The 10,211-nt window shown below is 46.1% G+C and overlaps 1 protein-coding gene across 3 annotated transcripts in view; it reads left to right on the plus strand.

Annotated features, from left to right (window-relative positions):
• MIER3 (MIER family member 3) overlaps window positions 1-9,744 on the plus strand; it is a 37,170-nt gene extending 27,426 nt beyond the window's left edge. For all 3 annotated transcript variants that reach the window (XM_068251230.1, XM_068251228.1, XM_068251231.1), the window contains 7 exons: window positions 1,379-1,451; window positions 1,589-1,755; window positions 2,521-2,599; window positions 3,621-3,715; window positions 5,255-5,382; window positions 7,321-7,466; window positions 8,435-9,744. In XM_068251230.1, coding sequence (XP_068107331.1) covers window positions 1,379-1,451; window positions 1,589-1,755; window positions 2,521-2,599; window positions 3,621-3,715; window positions 5,255-5,382; window positions 7,321-7,466; window positions 8,435-8,880 — 1,134 coding nt within the window. In that variant the 3' untranslated portion in view covers window positions 8,881-9,744. The remainder of the gene's footprint in view (window positions 1-1,378; window positions 1,452-1,588; window positions 1,756-2,520; window positions 2,600-3,620; window positions 3,716-5,254; window positions 5,383-7,320; window positions 7,467-8,434) is intronic.
• The last annotated feature ends 467 nt before the right edge of the window (window positions 9,745-10,211 follow it).

Below are 10,211 nucleotides of genomic sequence, written 5' to 3' on the forward strand. Positions count from 1 at the left end.
ATAGCCAGATATGTTGCCAGTATTGGGTTCTCCCCTCCAGAAACACCAAGATGTGCCCCCATTATTAGATTCCTCCCCACCCCCAGTGCAGCAGATGTCCTCTCACTCCCTAGTATGGATAGCCAGATGTGACCCCCCCCCCCCCCCAACCACACAGCCTCCTTCTTGCCCAGATGCCTGGGAAAAAAAAAAAAAGAAAAAAAAAAACAGATGCTTCAAGGAGCCTGTCTCACCTCTCCTGGTTGCAGTAACCATCCTGCAGCCGGAGCCTCTGTGCATAGCTCTGCATTCAGCCCTGTAATGCCGAATACCCTGGTCCCAACATGACAGCCGGCGATCTCACCAGCAGGAAGCAGAGCCTCGGAGGAGAGGAAGAATGACGGCCGACGTCTGGATCCCTGGGAGTTATGTAGGAACGCCCGCTGTGCGCATTGCTCTGCATGCAGCCTCCAGCGGCTACCCCGAGCACAGGTCGGGATTACTGCTCTAAGCTGCGGTTTTCTGCCCTGACCCAGCTCAGGAATACTGACAAGGAGGTTAAAGTGTACCAGAGAAGATAAAAAATGTTTTATACATACCTGGGGCTTCCTCCAGCCTCATGCGCACAGATCCTTGCCACGCCCCCGCCCTCAGCCTTCTGTATTGCCGAATCACTGAGTCCCGAGGTGGCCCCAGGTATGTATAAAACGTTTTATTTATTTTTTTAAATTGTCTCTGGTTTCCTTTAAAGAGAACCCGAGGTGGGATTTAATTATGGGGCACAGGGGCTGGTTATGCACACTAACACCAGCCTCTGTTGCCCCATCGTGTGCCTCAAAGACCCCCCTGCTCGCCGATATACCCCCGCAGTGCTGGCGCCAGCACAATGTTTTCCTAAGCGATGTCTGTCAGCGGCGCTCCCCGCCTCCTCCGTATCGCCGCTACCCGCCTGTGTCCCTTCCCTCCCGCTGATTGGAGGGAAGGGACGCGGGCGGGTAGCGGCGATGCGGGGGAGCGGCGCTGACAGACAGCGCTAGGGTAAACATTGTGCTGGCGACACGCTGCGTGTCGCCAGCACTGCGGGGGTATAGCGGCGAGCAGGGGGGTCTTTGAGGCACACGATGGGGCAACAGAGGCTGGTGTTAGTGTGCACAACCAGCCTCTGTGCCCCACTAACGTAACGAAATGCCACCTCGGGTTCTCTTTAAAGCCCGTCTAGGCCACTTTTTTAGTGTAAAGGAGGAAAAAAAAAACATTTGGGCCCAGTGAATCCTAGTTACACCCCTGCTAGGGGGATATTTTTAACAACATTGTAGAGTTCTTTAATGAGACCAGACATGTTCCTTTTTGTTGTCAAAGCTTGTAAAACGTGACTGAAATCTTTTCTGTGCCTTTCTAGGATATAATGATCGGTTCCCAATTTCAGGCAGAAATCCCCCCTTTCCTAGGACACTACACGGCAGAATTATCGAGTGAGTATATGGACCTCCCATTTTCTGTAAAGCAGACGTAGTGCCATTGGCTGAGATTAGAATGTGTGGGGAGTACCTGGGATGAGCGCAGCCATTTCCAGACACTGACGTTCCTCCTATCTCTCCATGCTTTGCAGGCTGTGAACCCCAGGATCAGTTAGTGTGGAGTCCGTATGTTGTTCCCGAGAGTAAAGTGGAGGCTTATCTTATGGAAACCATGAAGATCGAAGAAGAAGATGAAGAACAAGAACAGAGGATATTGAAGAAAGTAGCAGATCGGGTTGTAATAAGGGATGATGAACAGGTAACTTGAGGATGTTGTTGTAGCATTCCAATCTGCTTAAAAGGAACCTGAGGTGAGAGACATGGAGGCTGCCATATTTACTGCCTATTAAACAATACCGGTTGCCTGGCTGTTCTGATGATCTTTCTGGTCAGTAGTCTGAATCGCACACCAACAAGCATGCGGCTAATCTTTTCGGATATGTGTCAGAAACCTCTTATCTGCATGCTTGTTCCAGGTCTATGGCTAAAAGTATTAGAAACAGCGGATCATCAGAACAGCCAGTAAATGTACATTGTTTTAAAAGGAAATAAATATGGCAGCCTATATATGTCACTTACCTTGGGAGATAGATCTATAGTTTAACTCTTTCAGGCAGAGAAAGAAAAAAAGGAACACCGCATAGTTATTTGTGTGCTAGGCACTGCACATACACGTCTATCATGTCCCTTTCATTTCGGGTATCCTTTTAATCAAAACTGACGTGGATTTCAAATTAATAAACAGATGCTGTCCTCTCACTTCTGAAGAGGAAAGGCTCTGGGCCCCATAGAGCCTTCCCGTTTCTCTCATGCTCACCACATTCCAGCGATGTCACCCCCTATTCCAATCAGCCGCTACGGGAGGCTCATGTATGCGCAGTACGGAGCATCCCTCACCATGGCTAATCTAGTTTCGCTAAAAAAACCCACAAACAAAAAAAGAAAACCCTGTGTGACAAATGATTGGTTATTAGATGTGTTTGGATAATTCTGAAGACTTCACTGTGGCTTTTACCTTCCTCAGGCTCTGCATGAACTCTTCAGGTGTCAGTACAACTTCACGGAGGCAATGCAGCAGTTCTGCAGCAGAAGGATGTTACATGGTAAGAGATTGCTGAACGGATTGGCCAAGGCCTACAGCTTTCATGCGCCATTAGCACCTTATGCAGTTGTTTTACCTTTCTAATCCTCTTTGTTTCACCATAAAATATATTTTTCTTTTATCAATACTTCTGCAGTGCCGTGTATTCTGAAACTTCTTACAAAAGGATAGTGGCTTCCATTCTACTGTCCCTCAAGCAGTTTCATGTTCATTTGAGTTGTGTCTTCTGAGTCCGGAAATCCTCCCCCGTATAGTTCGGGGTTCAGTATAGGTTGCCAGTTGCCCGCCCTCCTTTGCTCCTTTGCAGACTGTGCAGTGGAGTCCATGGATCACTCACCTCCCATGGCATCCATCCATCCATATGGTGCACGTCTTCCTTCTGTCCTCCGGGGAGGAGGGGGGGGGCTCTATTACTAGTTTAAGATCACCCATTGTTGTCATGTGGCAGATGGCAATCTCGGCATAGTGATGGGGCCCCGGGGAGGACATGGAGAAGATGGGCTGCTGGATCCCAGAGATGTGAGATCCTTAGAGCTCCACTGCAGACTCTGCACCCAGCCCTCCTCGCTGTCTCCACGAGTATTGCTCGGAGACACCGTTAATTGCAATGTAAAGTAACTGCGGGCTACACTATCACCAAGGGGGTGAATGTTGCCATCCTTTTGATTTAAAAAAAATAAAATAAAAAAAATAATTAGTGGGCAATTTATTCTCTGCGTGTGTTTTTGTTCAGGTGTTTGTAGTGTGGAACAGTGCTTCATGTAGTGCTACACAAACTGATCATAATATAGGCAAGCAGCAACCACCCACCAGATGACACGGGCGGGTTTTGGATCTGGGCATTTGGTAACGGCCTACCCCATTTGCGTTTTGCGGACATTGTGCAGTTGATCAGTATGTGGTGGGTAGCTGAACCACGCCTATCTGAATGAACCAATCGAGTAAAGGCGAAAGCAAATTCCCAGCTGTATTAGCCACATGTTTTTCTGATCTAGACCCCTCCTCCATTTCTATGCTTTCAGAGGAGACCAGGCCTTGGACTGAAGAAGAATGTAGAAACTTTGAACATGCACTTCTAGTACTAGGGAAGGATTTTCATCGAATACAAAAAACGAAGGTAATTCATATTTTTGTGGTTTATACATGGATTTTTGTTGGCTGTGCAACTGAATTTAATATGGAGATTGTCAAACGTGTTAGAAAAATCTGATTTATCCTGTGAGTGCAGAATACAATGGGTGAGCCAACTGTGAGCAATACTAAAGGAAAACTTAAGGGAAAGTAACAGAAAAGGTCTGTTTTTTTTTTTTATCTATCCCCTGCTCTCAGAAGCTCAATTCTCTGCCAGGAAATTATTTTATAGCTGTAATTCCCTATCAGTTAGGGACACTATAGTCCGACCGGGTCCCGGCTGGAGAAAAAAAAAACGTAATTTGCGTAGTTGAATATTAACACTTTCGGGCAGAGAAAGATAAAGCCATCACAACATATTTAGGTGTGTTCTTGGCACTGTACATATAAGTCTATCTCAACATGTCACTGTCCCTTTAAAGAAGATCTGTAACGGAAAAATGTCCCCGGGGGTACTCACCTCGGGTGGGGGAAGCCTCCGGATCCTTTTGAGGCTTCCCCCGTCGTCCTCAGTCCCACGGTGGCGGCGAAAATCCTCCCGGAGTGGCAGCGATGTAAATATTTACCTCCGTGACTGCAGCGCAGGCGCAGTATCCGCTTTTCCCACGGAGATAGGCGGAAATAGCCAATCTCCGTTGGCCCGGTCTAAGTCGCCTGTGCAGTAGAGCGGACCCGACGGAGATCGGCTATTTCCGCATATCTCCGTCAGAAGAGCCGAAACAGCGCCCCCGCTGGAGCCTGGAATGGTAAATATTACAGGCTGTCGGATTTGTCGCGCCAGCTTTGAAGGGCTGCAGCGAGACCCCCGTGGGACAGATGAGGATGGGGGAAGCCTCATTCAGATCTTGAGGCTTCCCCTCCCAAGGTGAGTACCCCCCCCAGGGGACGCCGACTGGCGTGTACGCGGCGGCAGCCCCGGGACCACTCCACGCTGATTGGCGTGAATGGCTGTGGGCAGGGATTGCAGGAGATTGCACACGCATTTCTGCATGGATGACTGAGCTCCGCCTTCAGTCTCCCAGCGGCGATCGCCGCTCGGAGACTGTTAGACGGCGAAACTGCCGTCTATTGACACAGTACAGCGCTGTGATCTAAGGCAGCGCAGTACCGGGGACAGCCGTGTGACACAGGAGCGACTTGCTGTGCTAGGCTGGGGGGGGGGGGGGGGGGGAATTCATAAAAATATAAGTACATTTATTAAAAGAAAAATTTACAAAAAAAATTGTGGGAGCGATCACACCCCACCAACAGAGAGCTCTTTTGATGGGTAGAAAAGGGGGGGGGGGGTGATCACTTGTGTGCTGAGTTGTGCGGTCCTGCTGCAAGGCCTTAGAGCTGCAGTGGCCCATTTAGTAAAAATGGCCTGGTTAACACAGCTGTCCTCAAGTGGTAAATCATTGGTCATCTGAATTACATAAATTAAATCTCTACTAGCCTCTCGAGTAGTATGATATAAGATGCCTGTATATATGTGTCTGTTGTATAGAGATTTCTTTACACATCAGTCTGTCCTGGTTTTATACAGGTGAGAACCCGCACAGTGGCTGAATGTGTAGCTTTTTATTATATCTGGAAGAAATCAGAGAGATACGATGAATTTGCCCAGCAAACAAGATTTGGGAAGAAGAGATATCACCATCACCCTGGAGTAACGTGAGTTGCATAAAGTTTCTTGAATATAAGGTCTAGTCTAGATGTGTATAATGTGAGTTCCCTTTAGCTTGACGGTTTAAAGTCAAGGTAGCGTTGGGTGGAGCCTTATTCTGCCCATACACTAGTACAATGTTCCCCAACCCTGTCCTCAGGGCCCACCAACAGTGCATATTTTGTGGAAATCCACAGAGGTGGTTAACCTCCTTGGCGGTCTGATTCTTTCCAGATTTTAGGGTCTAAAAGCGGTGCAATTTTTTTCACTCTTTCAGACCCTAAAACCTGAAAAAAATCATTCTGGCAGGGAGATCTGCAGCAAAATAAAAAAAAAATGTACCTTCCTAGGCTCCTGTGCTGCAGTTTTCTCTTTGCCCACAAGATGGCGCTAATATACATATAAACGAACTTCTCTATATTTCTCTAATATAGAGAAGTTCGTTTTCAATATTAGCTCCACCCCCGATGACGTCACCGCTCTGCTGCCACCACCACGGCTGCGCTGCTCCAACTGGCTGCCGGGTCCCCGGAAGAATAGCGGGGACATGGGGGATCCAGGCGGCCAGGGAAAGACCCCACACTGCCGGGGAGAGAGGCTGGAGTCCCGCTGCGCAGCGAGATCGCGCGCGGGACTCCACAACTTCAAGTAAACCTCTGCAATGCATACCCCGACCTGAGCTCGGGATCACTGCTAATAGCTTGTTTTTTCTACCCCGAGCTCAGGTCAGGAAAACCGGCAAGGAGGTTAATCAGCTCTGCTGAGACACTAATTACCTCACCTGTGCATGTTTGTGGTTTCCTGAAAAACATGCCTTGTTGCTGGGCCTTGAGGACAGGACTGGGGAACTCTGTTCTAGTAGATTCAGGGCTCGTTTCCACTATAGCGAATCTGCATGCGGGCACTGCATGCGGATTCGCATACTTAATGTTAGTGGATGGGGCTGTTTCCACGTGTGCGGCGGCGGCGGCGTTTTTCGGTGCGGGGAAAATCTGCACGACAGGGTCGTGCAGATTCGCGTGCGGTAGGAATGCGGGCGAATCGCCGCTAATGTATTCAATAGGGAAATCGCATGCGGCTTTGTCATGCGGATTTCCCCGCGATTTCGCATGAAAGCCAATGGAACTTAACACAGGCAGTGACATGGTTAAATTCGCATGGCTCCTTGCCATGCGAAATCGCGGGTAAATCTGCATGCGGAAACGCAGCCGCATGCGATTTCTTCAGCGGTGGAATCCAGGCGATTCCGCACCGCTACAGTGGAAACGAGCCCTCAGGGAAAAGATCAAAATCTTCCTGATATTCCAGGGATACCACCTTACTCTTCTCCATACTGGATCAGCTTCATCGCTGACACTATTAGATTTGTATTGCTCGATACTAAATACTCTATACTACTAAACTGTCAGTTTAGTCCTGGCCAAAAGTTTTGAGACTGTCAAAAATTAGTTTTCACAAAGTTTTCTGCTTAACTGCTTTTAGATCTAGATGTAGTACTTATAATTAATACAACATTGGTAGCAAATTAATAGGACATTTAGTAGCAAAAGTCTCCTATTTTTATTTTGTTATATAGCTTTTTTAAATCTTTTTATAAAATTGCAATTAGAGAATGATGCAAACCACACGCTGTATTTTAAACTATAAAACCTAGCAGAGTTAATGACCCTTTGAACTTTCCTGCAGTAAAACCTTAAACAAACCGTAACTGTGTTTTGCTTGAATAGCTCAGAGAAGCTTTTTTGCGTTAACTGAAGATTAACTCCTTCTGTACTGGAAAACAATGAGACTCTCTTCTTTGCTACTTATGTTCTATTTCTTAGCAGTACTACACATACCATTTTTTCATAAGTTTATTTTCGCTTCAGGTTTGCTTACAGTACATGGGATCTGTGAGGACTGTTACCTGGTAAATAACGATATGTCTTATTCTCCTTGCTGTTTAGGGATTACATGGATAAATTAGTGGATGAAGCAGAGGTGCTTGGAGGAGATGGAAATTCATCTGCCTTAGCCTGTCAAAACAGGCCGGACTCTCTCGCCGACACCCCACTTACCCTTCTCCAGTCTATAACGGCTAACGACCTGTCGGGTAAGAACGCTTGTGATTTAACCCCAAAAGGAAGACTGTAAAAGTCCTATATCAGGCGACTATGTGGCCGATTGACCATCTGATTTGATTATAATCGGATGAAAATCGATGCCGCCAAGTACATCCCCGACCGACAAAGCGACCAATTTTGGGTCTGAAATTGGTTGCATATATCGGTCGAACATTCTGCAAGATGACGGGCCATTGGGTGTGCGGCTGTAACGGCGATATCGAGATGAGCGGCAAACTCTGCGAAACTTCCGGCACTGTTTCCTAAATGTGTATGATGTGCATTTATACATTACCTGTCCCGTGTCGGGGTGTCTGCCTTATGCATCCCCGCTCTTCTTCTGTTGGCCCCATACAGTCTGCCGACTCTTAACCCTAATGAAGAGCCACAGGAATTTACAGCAAATGTGGCTGGTGCAATCAGTTAGGATCTTTGTTTTATGTCGCGCCTTAGGCCTCTTACCCACTTTACCATGATTTCGGCTGTATTTTTGGGAACGCGACGCAATGCGGTCCGCAGGGACATCAGAAGTGTGTAGGCTGCACTGTCGTATGTCCACATCCATGGGTTTCAATCACTGCAGAATATCAACGCATGATTTTCAACAAAAATACGCAAACACATTGTGATTCCATTCATTAGAATCACAACCACATCGGCAAAATTTGTGTAGAATGTCTTGAATTGCATTGCTACCAGCGGTTCCTGATGCGCTCAAGTGGGGAAGAGTCCTTAAACTTGATTACCACCACTATTGAGTGGTTACACCAAGGACACACATACACTAGTATCTTCTGTGCTCCAGAATTCTGATTGGTTACTTTGCGTAGATTTCTTTGATAAATTAGCCCCTCAGTGTGGAGAGAACTCTGATTTTTAAATAAATATTAAAAAAAAAAAAAAAAAGTCACTGAGGCCTGAGTAACACGAAGATGTTGTTTCCCAATTCTCCTTCTAGCGCTGACAAACAGTGTGGCCACTGTATGCAGTCCTGCAGACGTGACCTGTTTGAACGACAGCTTTCCCATGTTGGACACGTTGCCCCGCGGCCCCGCCAATCACGTGCCTGTTGGACCGGAAGACCTACTCTCCTTGCCCAGCAACGGAGAAAGCGATTGTTTTACCTTGTTCGAAACTGGATTTTATCCTCCCGAGCTCAACCCAGTGAATTTATGCAACGAGGACCTGGAAAGGCCAGCAAAAAGGATAAAAATCTCCGTCCCAGACCCCTTCATGAATGACGTGTCTGTAAATAACCTGGCTGTGGACTTCGACAACCATTCGCATCACATTACCAGTGCCAAAATGGCCGTATCCGTGGACTTCAGCAGTCTATCTGCGAGTGACACAAATAGTTTTATAAGTTCGCACACACTACACCATACGGCCCTGCAGTCAGAGTAACTCTGTACTTCAGCCTCCTTACGAACAGTACTATTTTTGGGGACGTAGTTGCCGCAAAATTCTGATCATAAACTTCGGGTTTGCCTAGTCTTTCACTGGAAGTTTGAACTCTTCACTATGACATCAGTGATGTCTTTGTATGTAAAGAACTCTCTTGATTTTGTCAAGAATTTAACTTTTTTTTTGGTTTTTTTTGTTTTTGTTTTTTAATTTTCTTTTCAGTCCATTTATTGTGGAAAACAGACAATGTTTCAGCAGAGTTTGGAACTCTGATTGCAATCTGGGAAAGCAACGTTTAGGCTTAACTTTTTATTTTTGTTAAAAAAAAACAAAAAATCAGTAGATAAAAACTTGGGTGTCCAGTAAAAACCAGCAAAAAGGTTCAGAATCTCTAAACTAGGAGACTCCCGATCTATGCTACCTTGGCAGCAGAGAGTGCAGTGGTTAACCAATGTTTACAGGTACCAGTCCCATCCCTGCTTCATGTAGCATTTTTCTTTGTATATTTTTTTTTTTCCCCTTTAAAGCAGCGGTGGAAATGCAAATTGAAACGGCACGCCCCGCCCACCACCGTAACCTATCTCCTGAAAAGAGAAGCACACTGCAGCGCGATCCGAGACCGGCGCCATCTGCTGGCACAGGGGACAGTTTACGCATCACCAATTTTTATTTGGGGATAATTACAGTGTTCTTTATACTGCCAGTGTGGATCTGTGTACTTTAGCCTAATTTTTGTTTATTTCTTTGGTTTTCTTCTCCCCGTTCTTTTGGTGGTAATGTATTTTTCATTGGGAGGGACTCTTGTCTAAAATTTTTATTTTTTTGAAGAATTGTAAATAAGAGAATAAATTATACCTGAATCTGTATCTGAAACTTTTCCTGAGGAAGCAGATGTTGTCCAGGGTGAAGTTGGGAGAAATGTGTAAAATGTACATCTGAGTTTACATGAAAGCTGACCTTCTTGCTTAGAAAACTTTTTTTTTTTTTTTTTTTTTACACCGAGAAGCCTGGGTATCGATGGGATTGAAGGGAACTCCACCTTTTGTTTAGCAAGTTTGTTTTTTCCATACATAGAAAGGATTAATGTCACATCTTGTTCCAGTTTGCTAACTTGTTTTCATGTGCATATAAAACACAAGGAGTGTTCTAGTTTCAATGTAGTGAAAGGGACAATGAACGCACATCAAAACTCTTTCATAGCTGCAGTATGGAAAAAAAGGGGTTGCTCCTGGGACAAGTTGAGGGAAAGCTTTCTACTGAATGATCTCTCGGGATACTCCACAGCCCTTCACACAGTATAGGGATTCTCTGCACATGAGTGTGAAAGGAGC

The sequence above is a fragment of the Hyperolius riggenbachi genome, chromosome 1 (assembly GCF_040937935.1).
Source record: "Hyperolius riggenbachi isolate aHypRig1 chromosome 1, aHypRig1.pri, whole genome shotgun sequence".
Lineage (NCBI taxonomy): Eukaryota > Metazoa > Chordata > Amphibia > Anura > Hyperoliidae > Hyperolius > Hyperolius riggenbachi.